Raw genomic sequence first — 25,108 nt, forward strand, 5'->3', positions numbered from 1 at the left:
AGAAGAACATATGAAAACACAGGCTTGGAGGGGAGGAACCTAGGAATCCTCAGGACCATGCTGTGGGAGTAGGGCTTTTCTTGAAAAGTACTTGTAAATGCTACCTCATTACAGTAATGCCTGCTCGTGTTTTTTTCAGGTGTACTCAGTCCTGTAATACCTATTGTACCAGAAAAACTAGCAGGAGGCATTGCACTTGAATGGTATTTCCTGGAATATAATGGAAAGTAAATACAAGTTAAAATTAATTACAGCTACTGGGAATAAAAGATGTGCTCCATCAACAAAAGCTCTTAAAAAGAAAAAAAATCCTGTTGCTCTGCTTGCACAGTTTTCTGAATACTGTTTAGTAATGCAAGCTGAGTTGGAAAAATCTTCAGCTACTGCTCAGTCTTCACATTTTTAGATAATGAATGTAAAAACTGTTTCAGTGGGAAAAATGACTGCTTAAATTATAATACTCTAGTCTTTATTCTAGCAGTGTATTGGTAATTGCAGGCAAATTACTTTGACCAAGTGAAAGACTTTTCAGTCAATCAATAAATGTAATGCTTTACTCTGTGCCTGTAATAAAGTGTTGACTTCTACCCAGTGAAAAATGTGTTTATAATCTTTACTTTTCAAAGAAATACATATTTCAGAGATAGTAGCCAAAAGCAGTAGACAAAAATATTGTTTTACAAAGAATGGAAAGGCATAAATGCGTACCCCTGGGCTAGTGCAACATTGGTGTTTCCGGTAACCTGGCTTTTCTGAGGTAAATCTGAACACTCTTGGCAAATGCAATGCATCTGTGTCCTGCTAGAACACTAGTGATATTTTATTTTTTTTGTGGACTTTTAATGATTCTAAATTGCCTTTGCACATTTCAGTTTAGTCCTGTGGCATACTCTGCAGTAAGCATTATGTTTCTGATGGTTAGTAAGTACTTTAAGCTTCATTTCAGTCTGTGTGTATTTAACAGCTGTTTTTTGTTGTGGAAAGATGGAACTCTTAACACAACCCTGTGGCAAATCAGCTTTTGGTTACCACCAATGCATCAGTCTGTTAGTTTTCCATTGTAAGAATAGGCAGTGCCTGTTTAGAAAGTTTTCTAAATTCTTTCCCACCAAATTTTTGAGGGTGTGACTTGACAAGGGTATTTCCTAGTCGGCTTCAATCTTAAAACAGTGAACATACTTATGCTGCAGTGTATTGCTTTTGTGTTCACAGCCCCTGACTTTTCTGAGCCTAGGAAATGCATACCTGGCTCAGAACAACATCAGTGGAGCACTGCAGGCCTTCAGACATGCACTGGATTTGACAGCCAAGTGCTTGGAGTGTGAAAGCAGCCTGAAGATGATCCGCTGTCTGCAGTTTTATCCTTTCCTCTACAACATCACCTCTTCTGTGTGCAGTGGTAAGCAACTGCTGAAAGGTGGACCACAAGTGAAATAATGTCTGTTTGCCTTGGGTGTTGGAGATTTTTCCCCAAGTTTCCACCCTTCTGCTTCACAGTGCTTTCTACCTTTAAGGATCACAGTTGAGACGTTGCTTTTAATGGAAAAGTTACAGTCCATTAAATAATTGCTTGAGGATGACTTCTTGAATATCTAGAGGGCTTCCACTGAGTGCAGATTACTTCCTGACTGTCAGTAATACCTTAATAGCACCACCAATATCTCTTACTGGTTAACAAGGAATGCTGGATTCAGTATTTATGAAAGGGCACATCTACTTCTAGGCAGCCCCTTTGTACATCCCTTCAGGTTTTACAGTCAGCTGGATTTGTTTCCTTAAAGCTGAAGAATTTGAGGAAGGGCAGTTTAGTTTGAATTCATATCCTTTCAGTGGGTTCAGTACTTTGGTTGTCATTTTCTAGAGTTCAGTCTTCAAGGAATAGACTGTCTTGTGTCAGCATTATATTATTTGTATGAGGCCAAGATCATTGCTCTCAACACTCCAAAAATCTGTAAGAATTAATTAGAATCCAATCTCTCCCCCAAAAAAATTTGTAAATATTTTTTTATTTATTGTTATTTATTGTCATTAATGACTACTTATATTTTTAAAAAATAATAGTTTTTGGAGGTGGATTCTTTCATTTTATTCAATCCTACTGAATACTTTCAGTTCTTTGTCTGTACTCGAATATGGCCAATGTGACACTCATGAGCATCCTTGAAGATGATTTATTAATATATTTTCTAATCCCTTTTGTCTCAAATTGTTACTAAGGTAACTTTCCATCTAATATTTTCTTTATTTTCAATGTAAACATCACCAGAGAAATGCTTGTGATTTTTAGCATTTCTAGGACTTCCCCTGAGGGTTTTTTAAAATTCTCTCTCCAGTGGAGAGGCATGGAGAAACCTCCTCTGATTTAGCATCTAGAGTTGTGCTGTGTAAAAACAGACTAGAGGCCATCCTATCTCCTGGTACAATATGGATGATGCCATCGTAGGTGAAATTCCAGGACTGTGCCATTAAATAATAGTACTTTTTATGTCCCTGTGCACTTTGCTGTGATTGAGAGCCCATCAGCTGTGCAGAGAATTGAGTGCTGTTTGGCTGTGTGGGCTGCAGTGAATGGTGTAGCAGCCCAGCTGATGGATCTCGTGCTGATATCCACAATGTCAACTCCTATGCTGGCACCTGACAATGAATCTCTTAACTTCAGATTACCCTTAAAAAAATCCTAGGAGATACTGTAAGCAGTAATAGAACTTGCACATTTCATCACAAGAGACACATTCTTCTAAAAAGAAAAGCAAAACAGTGTTTGTTTACTGCTAATTAAGGTCTTTTAAAAACTCACAATGTTAAAGTTATTCCAGTCAAACTTTAGTCGTAGCTACTCTGTCTTGAAGTTAAGCAGAAAGCGATTTAAAAGTATATTCACAGAACTTAAACAGAAACATGCAGTGGTTGTATCTGAACTCCAAAGTTATCTTTGACATCTTTTGTTTTATATGCTTTTCTTCCTTCAACTTGGCATAATGTAATTTGGTTGATTTTTGGCTTCTGCTTGCATTGGTTCCTGATCCAGGGTGTTCATTCTGAGGTCAGCTGTTACAGCATATACTGTTTAGGACATTTGTGTTTCTTGAATGTGAGGGAAAACCCATCTCAAAAGTGCTTAAGAAAAAAGTGTTATCTTGCCTTTTATTGCCTGCTTGGCCACTGGTTAGCAAAGTGAGCCTGAATATATTTATCTGGTACGTTGGAGCTGGGATTTGGTCAATAAGGAATTTGTGAAGCTGCTAAATCAACAAGGAGTAGAATATGCCTTAGCAGGTTAATGTAGTCATTAAATTTCACTATTCTGTTATTTAAGTATTTTACTCTGTATTTATGTTATTTGCCTTTTTCTAGGACTTTTCTTAATATTTATTTTTTATTTTTATTTATTAGATCTTTTAGGTCATCTTTTGGTTTAGTGCAAGAAACCTGAAAATATAAAGCTGACAAATAGGATAAATTTCTTTGTGCATTCTTGAGCAGAATGTAAGATAAACATATTGGTTAATTCAGCCTTGATGATGATTTGTTGTTTAAGTCCAAACTCAAAATTTAAAAAATGAAAAGTAGATTTACCTATCTTATTTGCATATGGCTTGGGTAAATATTTTTCCCCCACTGCAAACTTCAACTGACTCAAGAGAAACTTTGACAGGCTATATGAAAGTGAGGTAAAGTCTCCAAAACCAGAATGATTTCAAGAATTTGTACTCAGAAATCATATTTTACTCTTAAAAGTATCCTGAAACTTTGGGAGTCTTCTACTGCTCCTTCAGTCCAAGGAAAACAGTTGAAAAGAGATTGTTATTATTCACTTGATGGCATGCCATAAAGTATTTGTATCTTTTGAGATCTATATCTTCTACTGAAAAATGTACCAAGAATTTGGAATGTGAGATGTTTCTCTGGTTTAATATCTTGTTTTGATGAGCATTCCTTCAGTATTTCTGAAAGTAACAGCAGTAGGCTTCCTGTGCTTTGGGTTGTAGGCCCATGTGATAGCTGTGTTTTTGCTTCGCCTGTCAAAAGCCTCTGTTCATGAAAACTGAACTGAGTAGCGAGACATGGAATTCCTTGCTCTGCTGCCGTGAGCCATTGGCAGAATCCAGCAAATGGTCAGTTGGAATTATATGCTAGCATGAGATGGAATATGGGATCAAAAATCTGAATTCATGGCCTGATTTTTGATTACAGTATGTGCTTGGTGTTTATTTCAAATAAGTGAAATAGGCATTTCCTCAAGCATGTTGGGACGTTTGCTGTTAGCCCAGGACGTTGGAAGTGTGACAGACTAACGCTGAGTTTTTGGATGCTTGCTTATATTTTCCTGTCTGTACTGCTGCCTGGTACTGTTTTTTAGTAACTTACTTCTGATATAGATAATTTATATTTCAAACCCGAGAATTAAAAATCTCAGACCAACACTTTTCTTTTTAACTTTTGCCTCCTGTATTCAAGTTTATATAAATGTTCTTTTTTTCATTGTAGAAGAACTTCCAAAACTGCAGAGGTTTTTGGTGGGGTGTTTTATGGAGGATGTGTGAGAAGTGTCCAGTGTTTTTCCAACCCTGTCACCTGTGACACATATGAGTTCAGGCAGTTGTATCTAATATAGATGATATATACAGCAAGAACCCACACAGTGCCTTATTCCCAAATAACTGAGAAAACAGTGGGAAGACTTTGTTTTTCCAGCATTATCCTGTGGTGATCCTTCTAGAGGTGACTTGGCAGTGTTAAGGGTGCTGCCACATCAGCTGTTAGGTTACTGGTGAGTCAGTTCGTGAGGCACGTTAAGAAACTTCGTGTTGCTTGACAGATAACTTCAGCACCCATGTCTGACACACAGGTAACAGGAGACCAAGAGATGTGTGTTAACAAGTGTAAAAAGCTTAATGTGAAAAACAGGGACACTCTCAAAGGTGCAGAAATGAAATATTTGGGCTGCTTATTAAGCCAGCAGAGAAAGCCAGCATCATTTTTGTCTGGTGCTAAGTGACGCATTGCTGAGATTTGTCTTCCACACTTTATGGCTTAAAATATTGCATGTAGCTTTTATCAGGTATTAAAGTCTGTAGAGACTATCCAGCTGTGGGATTGTTCCTGTGGCAGTTCACTGGCTGATGTAAACATTTAGATGTTGCCAAGCCTTATTACAAAGATTACAGAATATGAGAACCATATTTTTAGTGTGATGGTCAGCTGGCCATTGAAACATACTGATTGTTAGTTGCTGTTGAATAAGACTTTTTTTTCTGTGTGTAAACAGAATTGTTGCCTGCGCAAACAGAAGTCATTTGTACTCAAAATATTTTTATCAGACTAAGCATCTATCTCTTTCTCACAGTTCCATTTTTTTGTGAGCTCATGCACTTCACATTCTTTCAGACAAGACCAAAATTCAAAATCTTATCAATAGACTGATGCTATTCAAAACATGAAACGTAACTTGTTTCAAGCTTCAAGTTCAAGTCTTACTGTCTTTCATCCTTGGCAGGATAGTGCTTTTACAAAAGGCTTTGTGTTGCTCTTTGCAAAGTCGAGGGAGTGTGAGTTCATAATGAATGTATGTGTATGCCACCGAGAAACCTGAATCCCTGTGTGTAGAGGGGAGTGTATGTGAGAGCAGTTCATCCTTCTTCCTCAGAGCGAGTTCTGTAATGGGGATCCGCTTTAGGCGTGGCTTTAGTGCCCTCTTGTGGTACCAATACTCCGTGCCACATGAAATCAAAACTCCTGGTTTATTCTGTCTATTTCCCCTTAAAATAAAACATGGAAAAGGTGCTTCAGCTTATATGTATGTGGATTTCCCTTTATCCCTCAGCACTTAGGTTCTTACAAGTTAAAGTAAGTTAAAGTTAATAAGCTTATACCTTTAAGCAAATTGACCCGAAGGGGAGAGGTTGACCTCAAAGGAGAATCTCTACTTGAAACTCTAATAGTAAGCTTATGACAGATTAAATAACTTCCTTAAATCAACATCCCAGTTTAAGCAAGCATCTGACACTAGTTTGACAACTGCAATCAACTCAGGTCCCTCTAGTGATTGGGGATACACAAACATTAAGCAAAGGTATAACATCATTTTCTTTTCAATAGTATGTTAAGACACAGGAATGTGAAATACTTTGCATTTTAAAATGCACCTTTCACTTAGTTATTCCCTACTAGTTATGACTGACTTGATAGTCCCAGCAACAGCTACATTTTTGTTCCATTTCCTATAGAATGAGGTCCCATTAGGCATTTTTATTGTAAAAGTAGTTCCCTCCTTCTCCAGCTGCTGTATCTTGTTTGTCCAAGGAATGCTTATCACTTACAGTGTTAATGGTCTTACATTAATGTTAACAGAATAAACATCCCCTAAGGTGTTCACTCTTGGAGCACTTCTGTATGTTTAAAATTCAGCTTTTCCTCACCTTGATTTGCATATTAGAAGGCAAAATTCATGAGTGCTCCTGAACCTTATTGAGAATATTGCATCTACTCTTACTTATCTTAGGGTTTGCAAAAGGGGTGGGATCTTTGGGTGACCATTTGTTCCTCTGTTGCTCTCTCTCTTGCCTTATGATAAAGTTCATTTGTATAAACAGCAGAGTCAACACCAGTAGGGTATTTAAACAACAAGCAGAATTCTATGAAGCACATGAACAGCTTGTCAGAGCTCTCAGAAACACATCAGGGCAATAATTTGCCTTGGTCATGTAGCAGTAGCATGGAGAAAGTGGGTTCTGTGTGAAACAGTGGCTGTTCTAAGATCATTGTTATCCTTTGAAGTTAAATACTCAGCTGTTCATTGGTGCCCCATACACGCACAGGAGTGCACCCACGTGCCTGTTGTTCACCCTGCAAGTTCCACCTGGAATCTGAAAATCAAGCTGGATTCTTGTTCCCTCTGGCAGCCAAGCATCTCTGTCATTGAGGATCGTACAGTGACTGTCCATCTGAAAAATCTGGTGGGTGCCACACAGGTGGACTCTAGGTCACCATATTTGGGCTCTTTAGTGATAAAGGAGTAAGAGGAGATTAAATTGTACTTGTGTAGAGTGAAAACATCTTGCAGAATACAGGCAGGTGGGTGATATGGAGAATGATGGCTGCTCTTTGTCCTGGTGGAATCCAACATCCCTGGGGAGTGAGGGTGTTGGGAAATGTCAGATGTGCTTCTGAGTGGAAGATCTTGGAGAAATCCACGTGAGAATGTGCTCTGTGTGAATAATGTGACAGAGTTATTTTGGGTTTGTGCAACTGTTTCTGCACCACTAGCCCAATAAGGGAAGAAGCAGTTGCCACAGTCCACTTTTGCAGCAGTATTAGAATATTAAGAATATTGACATGATCTTGAAGATAGTTGACCAGATGCAGGCTTCTTGGTACTTTTCACTCCTTGGAGCCTGATTTATAAATCATACTTTTCCCTGAAAAGTCTTCATTTTGTGTCTCTTGAGTGGCTGAAGGAAGTTGAAGGTGAATGACCTTACCCTAATACTGCTGTGCCAAGCTCATTGAAACCTGTCTTCTCTTTCCATGTATTTTTCTTTTCAAAACTATCGAAAGGATGTATAGAAGGGATTCTTAAATTGAAAAATGAAAGAATGTGGTACTATGTTAAGCATGGTATTTTTAGCTACACCAGTACCCCAAGGCTGTGCACCCAAGGCTGTGCACCCATTGCTTCCAAGCTGCTGCTTGCTGGAAAGCCATTGAGAATCTTAAAGGTTTCTGTAAACAATGCAGGATTCCTTAAGTATATCCGTGTTGTTCAAATGTCATTCTCTTTTGCATGGGTTAAATATGCTAAAGATTGAGTTTGTTCTGCAGCTTCTTTCATCATGCAGAGTATGCCTTGCTATCCTACACACATGGCCTGCTTCTTTCCTGCATGGCAGTGTACCTCACAGCTTCTCCCAGCAGTCATCAGTCTCACTTTGCATCACGCTCTGTTAATAATGGTACACCTGCAATATTTAGTGTTCTGTATCCATTCTGTCTTTTCCCAAGATCAGAAGGCCATTGGCTAGCAGAGGAGTGAAGAGAAAATTATGGCCTCAGCTGCTGTAGTAACTGAGGGAATGAGAATTGCACTGTGGAAGGGAATTTAGAACTGTAGGAGAATTCAGTGAGAGTTTACTGATGCAAAACCATTCAGTATGAAGAAAAAGCAGTACAGTATTAAATATAATATGACATTTCCCATTTTTATCTGCCTTTACAGTACAAAAGACTTTTCTTCATATGTTACCTGGATCTTTCCTTTACTTGAGCAATAGCTACATGTTCATGTAGGAGGAGGAGAAACATCAGGCATTGCTCAAAGGGAAAAGATTCCCTCTCCAACTAAGTTTTCAAAAGCTGATACCTTCAGTTATCAGATATATTACCATTTCTCTGCAGTGTGTGTGGTGCTTTTCCATGACAAGAATATAGAGAAAATGAGAAATTTGTGACTGTGTCTTCCTCTCTGAGAGACTTTCTTTGCCAGTGGCAGTTACTTATGTGTTGCTGCTAAAATTTCTGACTGAACCTTAACTGGATGCACCGCCTAGAGCTGGACCTATTTAAAGAGTTCCAACAACTGCATATGTTCAGCAGCCTTTTTAGGAGGAATAGTAATTCCCCAGCTACATCTGCAGGGAGATGTGGTTTCACAAACATGTTTATAGTTGAGCTGTATGCACTGAATTAGTGAGTTGGTTAAAGCATGTTTAGAAGAGAAAAGAACCACATATGGGAAAGTGACAATGTGTAGTTTAGTGTCATTAGCAGCTGGCGAGACCTTGAAGGCTGTATTCACTTGGCCTAAATCTGAGAACTTGTAAAGTGGTGATGTGTGGCCTCAGCCTGTAATGAGTCATGTGGAGGTTGTCTGGAAGCAGCATGCAGTGCCATGTGCTCAGATTAAAATGAGCTCTGCACGCTGAGCCACAGAGTACCAGGCACTTAACTACCCCTGATCTGTCTGCTTTATTGATTTGTTTTTTCCTTTTAAGGTTGGTTGCCTGGTTCATGTGAGTTTGTGTTGTGCTTTGACTGTCCTCAAAGCTTTAAATCCATCATCTGTTCTGGCTACTAGAGACTGAAACTAGGACAGTTCAGCATTTCCCTAGAGGAAGAAATTGAAGCTTCTTGAATGTTGTAACCATTTTGAGGAGAAAGGACATTCTTGCAAAAATTTTTAGTCTTTCTGCAGTAACTATTCTATGGCTTTGTACTGTTCTGGCAGTGTGAGGAGAGTGTTTTCTTGTTGAATTCTAATCTAGAGTGGTTGGCAGTATTCTTGTCCAACATAACCTTCTGCAGGTATTCCTTACTTAAGGCTAATCTTGATCATCAGAACCATCAAACCAGGAATTTTTTTATCCTGTTTACAGAACAGTTCTGCTTTTTAATGGATTTGTGTAGAATGTGCCCTGTCAGGCAAACTGCCAAGCACTTAAAAGCACTCTTAAATTAGTAAGGGACAGGCCTACCTGGCCGTTAACACTGGTTTGCTGCTTGGGTGTGCCAGTAGCTCTGCCTTGGTGTCCAGTTAGGAGGAGCAGTTGCATGAATATCTATTCCAAACAAATTTATAAATTGTCATGGATCTACTCTATGAATCTGTTCTTGCTGAACAGATAAAGAGATATACAGATAAACATAAATACAACCTATCAAAATAGTTTCTCTGAATAAAAAACATGTAATCGGGTCCCTGTGGTATGTTGTTTAAAAGTGGTTATCAAGACATATGCATTCAGAGACGTGGGAAGCTAACAGTAACCCATGGTGGAGTTACTAACTCTCGTAGAGTTCAACTGTATGATGGCATTTCTCAGTAGAATGTTACCATTGTACTTAAAGTCCTTTTTAAACTTGAGTTCATAGATACTTAGGATCTAGCAGGATCTACAAAATATGTGATGCCTAGTATAACAGATATGTGGAAAAGAGGAAAGATTAGAAAGCTCAAAAAAAGGCCACTGTAGCTTTGCCTATGCTAGTGATACTTAAACTAAGAATTGTCTTTTGCTTAATCATAAACTGATTTCAGAATTGTGTTTTGTACAGGGATGTAAATAGTAGTAATTTAATATTCACAGCAAGCCTTATATTGGGAATACTGGGTGAGTATTTATTGTTAAGAAATTAATAAGTAACTATTTTCTTACCTACAGTAAAAAATTCTAGCCCAGGGAGAAGTCACTGAGGACAAGCCCTTGTCTTCAGAGCTTTTTTGTGCTTATTTCTCTTGGCTTTTTTTCTCTCTTTCCCCAAAACAAACAAGCAGAAAAAATCATTATCCTTGAGGCACAGACTGAAATTCAGGCTGGAGGGCTACTTACTTTTCTGCTGTATACATAGAAACAGGGTCCTCTGAAAGAGACATTTTCCAGTCTTCTTTTATTCACTGACTGGATTTGGTGGGGTGGGGGGTGGTCTACATAGAGATGTTTAGATGTTTCTATGTTTTATGCCCTATTCCTGGCATCATAGAATAAGTTTCTGCTTATACATGTGCATCATGAAAAAAATAAGTTCCTATTTTAGTAGGTGGAGAGAGAAGGCTGTAGGTAATCAGTCTCTTTGATTTTCCCCTCTGTGATGCTGGGAGGAAGATTGATATTTTCTACTCTGTTATAGAGTAACCTACTGAATTCTTCAGGATGTTTTGTAAGCATGTCCCTTATTAAACTGCATTATGTTCTATTTTAAATAGGTTTGTCTTTCTCTTTAATTTTTTCCCATATTTTATTTATCACTTCTTTATATTTCATGAGGAAAATTTTTGTATCTGTTCATCAGGGACTGGTCTGTTACACAGTGGTGAGATATTTCTCTCAATATGATCAAGAAATCTGGTTATGTATTGTTGGCATTTGTATGTTTTGAAAGGTTTAATCAGAACTGCTGTGATGAAACAAATAGATTAACCAATTTAGAAGCAGCTATTTTGCTCCAAATCAGATTTTAAAACTTCCCACAAGTGAGAACAGTTTTACCATATAAACCTCTTAACTGCAAAACTGTTGTTGGAATAAATAATAAAAAAGAAATAACTTATGCTTCATTTTGTGTGCTTTGGTCTAAATTTTGATGGCATAAATTATCATCCTATTTTTTGCTATGCATCAAATGAAAGCTTTTTTATGTAGTGTTTTCTTTGGCTATTCCTTTATGAGCATACCTCTCATCATCTTTGAAGAAGGACCACTGGCTATCAAAGAGAGGAATTTGTGAAAGTCAACTTAATTTTGCTTTTCATTATTTGTTTTCAATACTTCACTTTTTCAATCAGCAGTTTGTCCTGTCCTTTGAAAATGTTTGGTTTTGTCCTGTAAATTCTGGTTTTTCAAAGGAGGATTTATATTAAAGGAAAAAGCTAAAAATTAACAAATAGTGTTTGTGCGTAGGGAGAAAACACATTAAAAGCTTAGTTCAGAATTTGGGCATTACACTCCTCATTCTTTTCCAGTACCCATATAGATACTGAACTTCATCAGAGTGGGAACTTACTGCCATCTGTCTTTTGTTATCCAGAATAGAATCTATGATGATATGTGCATAGTAGAGACATCTTTTTGGTGGTTTATCCAGTGTGTTACAACTGTAAAAGGCACTGGAGCTCCCCTGGTGTTACTGTTCTGGAGCTGAGTTGTGCGTGGCTGAAATCACAGTGATTGTGTGGTAGATCTAGGGTATTTCTCTTGAACTAAATACAGACCTAGCAAACATTCACAGATCAGTATTGCACAGCCAGCTAATTTTAATTGAAACTTCTAGTTTTCTTCTTCTTTTGCTTACCTGCTGTTATCATATGGTGATCATTTTTCACTAAAAATTAAGTGGATATTCTTGTAGTTGTTTTTTTTTTATGCTTGTGTGTGTGGAAAGCAACAAATTCCATTGGTATTGCTTCTGGAGTTTTATTGCAGCACTGTTGTGCAGTTCAGCAGTTATGGCCTGTGACCTTTGTGTAATGTTTTTAATGGCATCCTCTCTAGTCCTAAGTGTTCTGCAGTTTCTGCTTTCAGAGCTCAATCATGGGATTCATTTTGAAGTACAAACATGTGGTTTCTTTTCATTAGAACAGTAAGAAAAGGACTGCATTAATTTTAGAGCAAAATCTAAATAAAACCATGTTAATTTATTATTAAGGTGAGCAGAGCAGCAAGAGCTGCTAAAGATAGATCTCTCCTGTAGTTACTGCTCATCCTACTGCTTTTAAAACTCATGTCAAAATAAGTGGCTTGGATTTTTTTCCCTTAGCAAATGCGTTGCAATCAAATATATGTTTATATGTGATTGGAATAACATGGTTGCTGTTAATGTCTCAGAAGATCTTTAGGAAATTGCCATGTTCACCTTGAAAGATCAGGGTAATTAGAGTATGCAGTGTGTTAATCACTAGTGTTAACATTGCCAGGAAAGTCAAAGTTCATGTTTTTGTGTTGTCTAGAGAATGGTTTCCCAAACAGCACTTCCCTGTGACACTGCCTGGCTTGTTGATCAACAAAGTCACTGTGGTGCAGAAAGTAAGACAGTTCTTAGGGAGCTCATTTAGCCCAAATGCTGATGAATGAGATCCCCATAGTTCTAGATCCACAAAAGGTTCTGGTAGGTGAATTCTCTCATTCTAGATTATTTTTGTAAACCTTGGGAAATTATACTGCCTGTGACACAAAGCACTGAACAAGACTGGTTCTATAAAGGTGATGGGTGACAATGTGCTGAGTTTCAGTTTAATTTCTGTAATGAATATATTTTAGCCTAATTGTAAATATATGTCACTCAGGTAGTGAGCACACCCAGACTTTTCACATGACCTCTAAGCAGCATCATTGTCCATTCTCATATGTTAAGTGTTAATACACCACCCCCTTTTACTTATGTGTCTCTGCACTGAGCAGTGCAAAAGTAAAGAGAAGACTCCTTACTGAGGCACTGCTGCTGAGATGTCTGTAGATGAGTCTGTTCATCTGCATGTAGGGATTGAAATTTATTTCCATTGAGCTCAGTGATATGTCATTCCTGCTGTAGAAAGAAAAAAAAGACCTATCTTTACTGAATTTCACTGTGGGGAATACTAGTTTTAAGCATTCATAAAAAATAAGTATGGAGTTAATAACTTGTGTTAGCAGCTTGGTTTCAGTTTGTTCTCTACTCTCACAACTCAGGTATTAGGCTGACTTACATCTGTATTAGGTGCAATTCTCTCTTGGCTGTGTTTACCCATAAAGAGGCAAATTATTTAAGTGACACGTATCTCCAGATAACGTGCATTTTTGCCTAAACTAATGCAAGTCACTGACTACAGCAACAGTCCTTGACTCTTGTAATAATTCAGGTGATAATGCAGCTCTGTTTATTACAAACAGTAGGGAAAAAAAACAGTACCTAAATTTAAAATTACTTGAGTTTTAGTTCTGAGGCATTATTCTGCCACTGTAATTTCTAAATATGTACCAAAAAAAATTAAGGGAACTAGTCTGTATAACATTAGAAGTTAGGACCCAATAATTTTCATAAACCTAGGATGTTGGAACATAGATGATGGAGTTAGGAATGCCTTTTTTTTTTTTTGCAAGTTCTGCCCTGACAAAGAGCTAAATGTCAGTAAAAATTTTGTGCTGACCAAAGACACTTGGAGATAATTTTACTTTTTATTTCTCAGGCTATTGATGACACCAAATCGTGTATCTTTAGTTGGTATATAAGAATTTAACAGTGAAAATATTTAATGAGGCCTCATTCTCTCTACCAGATATACCACAAGAAACAAACAGCTACAGTGGCAGTTAATTTACATTTTTAGAACAAACAGTGCCTAATTTAATGGTGAGGTTTGATTACTTTGAAGAACTTACTCAAGGTGCACCACTTCTGTGTGATACTCTGGGGGCGTTGTTTGTTCATCTTTCCTCTTTTCTGCACTTCCCACGTTTCTTTCCTTGCCTTAGGTGAGTGGCTTTCAGTCTGAGCATCTGGGATCACCTAAATTGACAGAAATTTGCTCTTAGACAAAACAAAAAACCCAACACGTAGCACCAGAAAAGTTCATATGTAATGAGGAGAGTTCATAATGGTTTCCAGGTGTGACTTTTCTGAGAAATGGGCAACATTAAATATGGTTCAGAATAAGTATTTGTTACCCATTCATAGATGGAGCAGCTCTTAACCTCCAGTTACTGCATCGCTTCTCCCTCCTAATATTTCTCCTTCCCTATGACAGATGTCAACACTCTGGGTGCTTCCCTCCTTATGCTGGTGGAGTTCAGCTTAAGAGTTCATTCCTAAAGACCTTGAGTCTGACCTTTTCTCTGGGGTTTTTTCTGCCCTACCAACTGCAGTAGTTGCCACAGCTTCAGTGGACATTTGAGAGGAGTCCTGAAAATCATGAAGGTGGTTGATATTAAATGGGATGGATAATCTAGCAAATCTTTACTATATTTAAAGTTTGGTTTGTGCTGCACAAGTGTGTTCACATTGGCCGAAAAAAATTACAAGTTATAACAATATGGGAATAGAGTCCTTTTATAAACAATACTGTGTTCTGCTTTTAATCTCCAAGGTCTCAAGGCTTCAGTCTCAAATACAGGGTTTGTATTTGCTTTTTCTCCAGAAGATTTCCTTTGTAAATTAGGAACTACTGTGGGTTTTTCTGCCAATTTCTATATGAACCTGGTACAGACTGTTTGTGTTATTTGCATCACTTAAATAAAGGCCCAGACAATTGTTTGTATCATCAGTTTGATTTTTGTTTCACTGTCTGGAGTTTAGTGGCCAGGTCTCATAATACATAAGGTAAGGCAGACTCTGATCCTCTTCCCTCTGAGCTTTCTTAACTCTACAGAAGCAATGGGAAGAGTGACAACAGCTGCTCTCAGAAAATAAATGAGCAAGTACGTGATCCTTCTCTAGTAAATTTTCAAGGTGAAGTAAGCTGAACTTATCAAGTACAATGTAGAAATTTTAGACTTCCAAGTTTTGTAATATCACTGTGTCAGGAGTTTACACCTAAAACTCACATGTGCAGACTAAGACAGCCAGAATATATATGAAACAGTAGTAATAAATTGCTGGGCATTTTTAGGTCAGTGGTCACTTTTGTCCTTCACATGACAGAGGTGCTGTAAGTATTGCAGTGATACAGCCAAAGTTCTACAGACAGAGACTGTGCCTGGAGTTTGGGGCTGTGTTGTTCCTTTGTTGGTCTCACACTCTTCCCCACTGGACTTCCTGGTGGGTTTCAAGCTTCTGGCTGACAGCAGCTGTGCAGTTCTGACTTGCAGTGTTTCAGAACCACCAGCTTCATGGTTCACTCACTAGAGATCTTCAACTTCCATTGGTTTTTCAACTAATGTTTTTGTCTCCAGCAATATCAGATAACTGAAAGCAGCAATTTGAAAAAATTAGGTCACTCAGGTTTCTATATATAGCAGCTCTCAGATCCCAAGAAAGCCGGCACAGTCATCTAGCCTGTTTTTAGCTGTCAGTGTTTGTAAATTAATGTTAACAGAGTTGGTGTTAAGTAGAATTTTAAGTACCATCATTTTTTCCTTCTGCTTGTGCTTTCCAGCTGTTTTAATCCTTTTTGGCATTTTTATTTCAATTAAAATAGTTGTCTAGGTTTGAGCCCCTCTGCTTCTTTCTTTATACTAATGATGAGTGGATCTTCAGCCAAGGGAATTGTGGCCATCACATTTCTAAGCACCTGACTTGCCTTGAAATCAGGCTGGGTTGATGTCAGGTGGGGACAGCTTAAGTGTTCTGTGTGCACCATTTGTCATGACTAAATGTGAGGCTCTCCATATATTGAAGTGATTGTTTTATCTTTTTCTTTTTTTTTTTTTTAATATGAAACCGATTAGTTTTTATTAGCAAAATGGGAGAGGTGGGCAGGGGACTGAAGAAAGAATCAATGACTGATAGCTGATAGATTAGGAAAGGTTGACTATAGTGGATGGTAGATATTAGAAGAGTTTATGAAGTTAACTACTTCTGGTTTATATACTTACTCATAACATTGTTTGTTTTCTTACATACAGCAGAAGAGGTAGGACAAGAAATAGTTTTCCCAAAAGATTATAAATCTAGTTTAATTTGTTTGATTTTGGTCACTCACACAGAGAAAATACTGGTTTGTTTCTCTTCCAAAGGTGACACCTGAGTGTTCCCAGGTGGAGAAGCAGAGAGCTAAAAGCTGTAGTTTCACTTTGCAGAGAAGCACTGGAACAAGTTACCCTTATGTGAGAGTTAGAGCCATCCTCTCATCACACTGGCCTGATGATGGTGTAAAACCTAGAATTTTCCTTTGTACCATAGGATCATTGTGTGAAGTAGAAAGGGCTCACTGATCTACTTTATTCACATTCTTGTTATTTTATGCTTCTGGTTGAAAAAAATAATGCTTCCCATATGCATGGAGAAATACAATTTGCACTCAGAGAGGGTAGAATGGAGACTGTACTTGACAATCTCTAATGCTTTTATTCAGCTGTGGGCTTCTTAATTCATTTGTTGACGTATACTGTTTTCACTCACAAGTGATTGAAATAAAGGAAGGAAGGGTTTTAAAGCAGTAGATGTGTACATGTCTGTGTCTCAGCATCATAGCTGCACCTTGGGGTTCAGGGCAGTTCCCAGCCTCACACATGTGGAGAATGGCATCATTAGCAGTATTCCCTAAGCACCTCTGGCTGTGGAAAGTAATTAGTATTAGAAAATTGGAGATTTGTAGTTAAAATGTACTTATTATCAAAACTGTTGTTACAAAGATGCAGGTGGTCACCCTTTAAAGTGTCTAAATGCTTATGTGGTACTAAAGGATGCTCAAAGACTACTGTTGCAAGTGTGCCCTTTTTTATTTCTGCTTATTACTGACTCTGTGTTTGGATTCTTTCCAATGTTATTCCTGGATCTTTGCATTTGGTGGAATGTGAACTTGTAACCTGAGCACAAAATTATAGATATTTAATTTTAAGCTGTATAAACTTCTGATTTTTTGCACAGATTAATGCTCTTAACTTTTGTCTTTCTCTTTCATGAGCTGGTTGTACCAACATGCTGTCTGTTGCTGGCGTAGAAGGTCAGCCTGGCATTCCCAGATCAGTCTGCCTTGGCTCTTTCCTCAAGCATGGTCACCACTGTGGTCTCTTAAGTGAAAATTCATGTGGCAGGCAAACACCTCATATGGTGTATTGTCACTAAAACGTGTCTTGGGAGTGTTTGTTGGAGTGGGTACCAGCACACAGTAATTTCTCACCTCCTGTGCAACCTTCCTTTGAAAAGTAGCTGATTTTTCTTGCATTAGTAGTTCACAGCATGTACCTAATAGCATAGTTTCCTGTAACTGTTTTACATTATCTCCCTTGTCAGTGGGCAGATCAGTTTTTAATCACTGAATGAAGTCTTTCATACTTTGTAGAATTATTGTTTTAATCCATAGATTAAAAACATAGAAAATCCACACAAAACTAGAAGATGGTAGCTTCCACAATACAGCTTCTGCACTTGTGTCCAGGAAGAGCTTTCTCTCATGGTGTATCATTAAATTTCTCTCTTTCAGGCCACTGTCATGAAAAAAATCCAGATGGCAGTTATGGCAAGGAGAAATACTTTGATGACCACTATGAGTCAGCTACAGCAGTGACAGAAGGACACTCTGAAGGAGGTACAGAAGATCCAGAAGTCCTTACTCAGAGTTCAGCAAGGGATCCCTCCTTCTTGAGATTGGAAAGTAAGTCAGCCTTACAAAATCAGTTCTGGCCAATAAAACTGTTTCTAGATTTTTCAGAAGAGCTGTCTGTTTTCCACTGAGAAGCTGTATTTTCCCCTCTCTGTCCATAAAGTAGTAAGTAACCATAAACTAGTTTCATTCTTTTCACCATTCTTCTGCAAGCATAACAGGAATGCTTATTTGTGATGAGGAGATGTGCATTATTGTCTAGTTCTCTCTTTGTGCAGTGAGTAGTCAGTGATACTTGGCTTGTGCAAGGGGAAAAATTAGGTCACAGAAAAAAGATTATTTTTGTACAATTTGTGAAAGCACAGGGAAAATAGTTTTTTATGGTATTCCCTCTTAGACACAGTCACCGCAGAAAGCAATGGTTCAGAAGGAGTGGAGGGTTTAGAAGATGAGCAGATGTCTGAAGAGATGCTGGCTTTGGTGGATGAGTTTGAAAATTCTTGGCCTCAGGAAGCTTTTGAAGGGGCACTGGAGGTAAAAGGTCGTCGGATGGACTTGCAGGGAATCCGGGTCCTGAAGAAGGGATCTCAGGATGGACTAGCTAGCTCCTGTTTTGGGGACTGTGGTGATGATGATGAAGCTGAATGGGTAAGTTTGAGTTAGTTTACTTAAGTCTTGTACTAAGTGTTGTGGACAAGGCAAAGATGAAAACAGTTCAAGGGATTTAGTACTGGGAGATACAGATCTATGAACTTCTCCTATGAGCCTAAAAGACGCAGTCGTTGATGGCTGGTGTGAAATGAACAAGTAGTTTCAATCCATCACCAACTTCTTGATCACAGTTAAAAATAAAAAAATATTCTAACCAAAAGTTCTAGTTAGCATGAAAACACAGGAATCCCTCTTGTCATTGTGTTGCCAGTAAAATGTATTATGAAAAATGCCTTTCAGTTCTTCAGCAGTTAAATTTATTTTCTCTTGTGTTGGAGGTCTGAAGTTGCATACTTGGTTTGCATGGTGTGATGCAGTGAAAGGGAGCAGGCTTTGAGAGTGAGTTGAGATGGGGAGGAAAAGAGAGAGACAAAGGTCTCATCTGTAACATCTTTGGGCTAAAACAAGTAGTGCATTGGGCTAAAACAAATAGTGCAAAACAGTCATGGTGTTTCTTACTGTTAACCTTGCTAATATTGTTCTTTTGGTAGATCACTTTTCAGGTCAAGCGTTTAAAGAAACCAAAAGTTGAAAGCTTGGATCTTCAGGAGCCAGTTGGAAGAAATGTGGAAGAAGGGACTAATGCAGAAAATGAAAACTTTTACCAAACTGCTCTAGAGATCAGTGGACCAAAGATACCTTCTCCTGGACCAATAGGTAACCTGCAACTTCTAGAGATAGCAAATCATTTGCAGCTTTTGTATTATTATGGTTTATTTCCTTTGCAGCCTTTATGTTACACTGGTTTATTACTGAAAATAAGCATCACAAAAACTACATAGTGAAATGCCCCTTCTAGATGAGTACATGGAAAACCAAGAAATCTCTTCCATCAGCAACTTCTTGATGAAGTGAAGCCTAACTTTGTGTTGAATGAAAACTTTCTGGTTAATTTCCAAAACTTCTGGGGGATGAGGTGGTGAGAGTGGAGGATGAAAGAGGTAGATATTGTAAGTAGAAGTTGTAAAAGAGAGAGGGGACTTTGGTGATCTCTTTTGATAAACTTAATAAGCAGAGGAGTTAGTTTATCAGGATGCAGAATAAGACTTCTGGCTAAGCAGAAGACATAAAACTCAAAGAGAAAGAGCTGAAAGCTTAGTCTAATAAAAATTAAGTAAATAAAAATCAAGTGTTCTGCTATAATTGTTCAGTGATATTATAAGAGAAAACTTAGAGACTGTCTTCCAAAACAGTGTAGCCATGGAAGAGAAGGGTTTTGCACCAACACAGATGAGATTTTGAGAGGCAGATGGAGTTTTTGCTAGTTGAATAAGAGGAATTGGAGGGTACTCTGTTAATATAGTGCCAGAGAATAAAACCTAAGTAATTGACCCCTTTACTTCTTGTCTTACCTTTCAATGGAGCTAAAATCTTAATGTTGTGGGGCTGATGTGTAAGCAAAGTTCTACAGTGCATCTTAGTTCTTGACAATTTGATGACCTGGAAAGTGATTTCACATTTTGAAGGCTTTTACATTAAATCTTAACAACCTCCTTTTTTAGCAACTGACAAATGTAGGTTATTGAATAAAATATTTAAATGGGGGGGAAAGAATACATGCAAACAGACTGTCATTTGTGAGTAGTACACACCTGTCCTTTCCTCAATGTATATCTTCTTTCCCTCTGAGTTACTTCTGTGGCTTTATTACATAGCATCCCTCAATTGTAAAGTAATCTTCCCAACATTCCTGTGAGGCAGGGTCTGCTGGCATCCTCTTTGCAAGAGCTAAATCATCAAAATTTAAGTAACAAATTGAAGATCACCTAGGGAGTTCTTGGTAGAACAGAGGAATGATGGTATCTGTCTTGTGTTTCACTCCTTCCCACACTACTGAACTGTGTCTGTAGCATTTCCATATCTCTTTATGTCCTTTCCCCTTCACGCCAGTAGGAACTTGCAATTGGATAGTTCACAGTGGTGGCGATGGGAGCTGATCATTTTCCTTTGAAATTTCTCTTTGTATCTCGAAATTAATTTTCCTTTTATCACAATATTTTCCAAAATTCATGGTATTGCAGACTTCTTCATTATTTGCAAAATATGCTGAAGTGGTTTGCTGTAACTTGGATGAGAAATAGGCATTGCATCCAAATGGGCAAAATTTCATGTAACTAGAAATAAATACTGAAACATTCTCTATGTAGCTGATTCGATAGACTGGCATGTTGTTAAACTTGGCTTCCCACTGTGCAAATCTACTGCTATAGCAAATTTTTCTTACATTCCAAATAGTTTGGATGTTTCTGATACCAGAGGAAAGTGTTTCCTAACATTTAACACAGGCCAGTTTCCTAGGACTTGATATAGTATCTACCAAATTTGGGGGAAAGATTTCAGTAGGCTTTAGTTCAGATGTGAAGATCAGGTTCATGTTTCTCTCAGTAATCTGTTAGTTAACATAAAGCAAGTTATTTAACCTTTCCCTGCCTTGCTTTGCTCCTCTGCAAAGTGGGAGAGCTAAAGTGTAATTGTTAAATAGTCTCAGGAAGGTTTCCATCTTGAGTCTAAGAACATGGTAAAAGCCACTGACTGTCTTAAACAATACTCATTGAAAGTATTGGCAGGTTTTTTTGCCTGGAATTGTCAACAGATAGACAAGTAAACTTTTACTAGTTTTTAACTGTAGCTGTAGAACATTAATGATGACTCACAAATTTGGTTTAAGGACATTTAAGTAGCAACGTTACCTGTAAACAAGATTGGCAATTGTTCTTAATGTGTAGTTTTGGAAAAAGTGTAATGAGACAGGTTTGAAACTTCATCTCCTAATCTGTCTTGTGCACAGTCTGGTTCTGTCTGTGCATGCTACCAGTCCCATTCAGTCCATTTAGATTCAGGAACATTCTTAAAGAAATGTCTCTGCAAGACAGTGACTTTTATAATGTAGGGGATGTATCCACTGGCATAGAGTATTTTAAGAGTCATTGTACTGAAGTAGAATGTCTTTCTCCTTCCAGAAAGTTTCTTCTATTTTTGTTTTATTTTCTCAAGGAAAAAGGCGTGACTACCGTAGCCTTGGCTGGCCAAGTCCTGATGAATGCCTGAAACTCCGCAGGGTAGAGCTTACAACTGTAGCCAGCACGTGGCTTGCTGTTTCTGCTAAAAACATTGAGTGAGTATCTTAGATATGAGCCCTAAGTAAGTTACTTACACAAAGCAGGACAGTTACTTGGTCTTCAGTGTGTGTAAACTGAAGATTTTATGTTAGTAAGAAAAAACTTCCAGGATTTCTAAGAAGTTTGAAAGCATTATGTGGAATTTCATCAATTAGTCTTGGAAAGTGCAAGTGCAGATGAAAGATCCAGTTTCTCTTGTTTCTTGAGCTACTCAGATGAGATTCTGCCAGGTTCTGAGCAGTTTACGTTCAGCAGAGAGCTTTCTAATGACTATTCTGTTCTCTTAACTAATTTGACTTGTTTTATGACATTTGTAGCATTACAGAACACATTGATTTTGCCACACAGCTGCAGGAACCAGCCATGGAGCCCCTTTGTAACCCAAACGTCCCAGCCAGTATGCATACTTTGGACCACCTGCAAGGTGTCTCTAGTCGGGCCAGCTTGCATTACACTGGAGAAAGTCAGCTGAAAGAGGTATGCCAGAGCTGAAGGCTGTCACACAAAAGTGGCCATACCGTGGCAGATTCAAGGTGCATTTAGCTCAGTGCCTTGTCTCCAGAGGTGACTTTCAGTGAGTGAATGCCTGGATAAAACTGTAAGAACAGTGCAGCATGAAATTTTCCCAGAATGCTTTCCCAGCCATCTACAGTCTGCCCTGAGGGAAATCCTAAAACACCATTAGTGTCTCTGTATTTGTAGCTCTTTGTGAATGAATAAGTGAAGGTAAAGTCCAACTCAGCATACTCAGAATTTCTAGTGTTCTTAGTATTCAGTGTCATGGAGTTATAGCACTGTGTTATATAGATGGTATCAACTCAAGATAGACAGTTGTGTTTAGGTTGAAGCAGGTTACAGCATTTGTAAAAATGCCAGGCAAAAAGCAACCAATGAGCAAGGCAACATCTCTTACCAGGTTCCAGCATCTAAGTACTTTTACTTCCTATTGCACAGGTCCTACAGAATCTTGGCAAAGACCACTACTCACCACAATCACTAGAACAAGTTGGTACTCGAATAGCCAAAGCTCTGGAAAAGGTATGTGTAAAGGAGAAGATGAGAAGTCTGGGCTTACTGCTCATGAGTGGCATAGTGGTCAATCCGGTCTCCAATCGTTTGTCTGAAATCCTGCTCAAGGAGTGTATTAGTACTTGGACTAGGGATTTGTGTCTATTTAGCATCTGTAATGCCCTCACAGGTATTTTGTGGAGGCATATCCTATGCTTATACCATCAAGTGTCTTCTGTATCTCTCTGCTGAAACCTAAGCTTGTCAAATGTCCCAGTGTTTCCTGTGCCCTGTAGTGAGCAGCATTGCTGATTATTGATTTATTAAACTATTTCAACAGTTCTCAGCCCTCTTCTTTCTCTTTATGCTACATTGACTTGGAGCTTATGGAAAGTGGAGCTAAGCCATGTCTCCCCTCTCCAGTAACACTCCTGGCATGCTGCTGCCAGACAGCTCAAAGGGGCTTCCTGTTTCAGCCTGCTGCTTCTGCCTGGTGCAGTGTTCAGGGAGAGGTGTGGTACCATGTGCAAGCCTGCACTTCTTGTTCTCCCCAGAGAAACCCAAGCTTCCTACGTAAAGGACCTCAGCAGTGAGCCCTAGGATGAGAGGATTAGGGGCATAATTTTCACAGGATCCACGAAGCAGACAGGAATGTCAGGGATTGCTATTCTGTATTTACAACTAGTAGGGACAATATCCCAAACTACTATGGAAAAGAGAGCTCAATGAAAACAGTTTGGTGCCCCTAGCCTGTTGGACCTAAAGCTGTCTGAGATACTTGCTGTGCTTTGAAATTATTACCAAAAGCTTTGTCCATCCCCTGAAAGTAAAGACATTACTCTTATCCTCATGTTACAAGAGTTAGGTTTTTTTCACTTTAGATGTATACTAGCTTTTTCGCTTACATGCTAGTTTCCCCTGCAGACACCAAGATTTATCCAGATAAGCTGAATATTTAGTGCAGAGATTAGAAACAGAATTCTCAGTATTTTCCTTTGTAACACAGGGCATGGGAGTCAGCCAGGTAGAGACTGGGCTTTGGCAGGCTTCTGGACTGAGCTGCATCCCAGGGCATCCTTTCTCTTTCCAGTGACTGCAGGGAGCCTACAGGTCCAATCAGCTAATTTAGCTAAGTTTTTTCCTTCATGTTGGGTAATGTGTGTGCACATATAGATGCTTAGCATCAGAGAGCTGTTAGAAGCTGTTGTGTCTGCTGAAACTGTTGCTGTTGAAAGCTGTTTAACTGCTGTTCTGTTCCTAAGGAAATGGTGTTGAACTTGGAATTTGTTTCATTTGGCAGTCTCATTTACCTTGTTATTGCATATATGTTATCAGAAACTTTTAGCTGCTTTAAAATAGTTTAATGCTCTTTTAAAGTGTAACATCCTCTACCTCAGTATATCAAATAAATTGGAAGAGTGAAAGGTAGGAAGAGTATTTGCTACCAGTGTTTACATGACAGTTTTTTGTGTTCTTCTTTTGCCAGAATCAGACTTCATGGGTCCTCTCTAGCATGGCAGCTCTTTACTGGAGGGTGAAAGGCCAAGGAAAGAAGGCAATTGACTGTTTACGGCAAGCATTGCACTATGCACCCCATCACATGAAGGTGTGTACACATGCGTGCCCACTCCTCAGGTGAAAGAATGTTTTCCTTGTCACAGCAGAGCTTTCACAGACTATTGTTAAGGCCAACACTATATCAGGTGTCTGTAATGTATTAGATACTAGCTAGTTGAGGTGAAACCAAGATTTTCACCCTTTGTTTAGTATGGACTTAAAAAAAGCTAACTGCAGAAAAGGTTCAGTGGAATTTCCTGCAGTTCAGTGGGTGTGACATCTCCTCTGGGCATCCCAGACTTGAACTTCCTCCTGTTAGGTAGGACTTTGAGTCTTTATCAGACGTTGTCTGGACAAGTCTAACCTAAGATGTGGGTGTATGTTTTCTGGTTATGCTTTTAGAGAAGGGAGTATGTCTTCTGGTTGTGCTTTTAGAGAGGGTGGGAGGTGATTATCTAAAGGAATTACTAAAGTGCTTGAATCTTAAGCATTTGGGCTGTGAATCTCAGTTGTACACTCGTCCTTGATTTTGTGCAGCGGTTCCTTGCTCCAAAAAAAAGGCAGTACTTTGAACACAGTCTTCTCTTCAGTGTTTCAGTTGGCTGAAGTGCTCTGTACCCTTCACCTTGGCAGGTGCTGTGCTGAGCATTGTAATGTCTGCTCTTAAACACCAAGCTCCCTCTTGCAAACTGGTAAATGTAATATAGGCTCCTTACTCAACATAGCAGTTTTTTCTTTTTGACCTGGGCAACAAATTGTACAGCCTGGAAAAATGCAAATTCCACTGGAATCTTGGTCTTCAACCTTTCTCTGAAAGTTGCCAGACGAAGTAATTCATGCTTTCAGGATATTATTAGGAAGGTTTAGCCATTAACAGCAGAAATGCCTCAACTAAGAAATGCACATCCCCACTGCATATCCTTTGTATATTTCCTATAATTCTATTTATTTGCATTATCCATTTAAAACAAGGTTGGAACCAAGACCTAACACATCCAGCTTTTGCTTATTTTCCTGTCTTTCCATGTAATTGGTTCCTCAGTAG

General features: G+C 38.6%; 1 protein-coding gene across 1 annotated transcript in view; it reads left to right on the forward strand.

The window, feature by feature from the left end:
* Positions 1 to 25,108, forward strand: part of TTC17 (tetratricopeptide repeat domain 17) — a 54,650-nt gene that overhangs the window by 25,825 nt on the left and 3,717 nt on the right. The window contains exons 16-23 of the mRNA XM_054634826.2: positions 1,213 to 1,399; positions 17,549 to 17,719; positions 18,066 to 18,316; positions 18,871 to 19,036; positions 21,374 to 21,494; positions 21,816 to 21,975; positions 22,453 to 22,536; positions 23,993 to 24,112. Of these exons, the coding sequence (XP_054490801.2) occupies positions 1,213 to 1,399; positions 17,549 to 17,719; positions 18,066 to 18,316; positions 18,871 to 19,036; positions 21,374 to 21,494; positions 21,816 to 21,975; positions 22,453 to 22,536; positions 23,993 to 24,112 (1,260 nt within the window). The remainder of the gene's footprint in view (positions 1 to 1,212; positions 1,400 to 17,548; positions 17,720 to 18,065; positions 18,317 to 18,870; positions 19,037 to 21,373; positions 21,495 to 21,815; positions 21,976 to 22,452; positions 22,537 to 23,992; positions 24,113 to 25,108) is intronic.

The sequence above is a fragment of the Agelaius phoeniceus genome, chromosome 6 (assembly GCF_051311805.1).
Source record: "Agelaius phoeniceus isolate bAgePho1 chromosome 6, bAgePho1.hap1, whole genome shotgun sequence".
NCBI lineage: Eukaryota > Metazoa > Chordata > Aves > Passeriformes > Icteridae > Agelaius > Agelaius phoeniceus.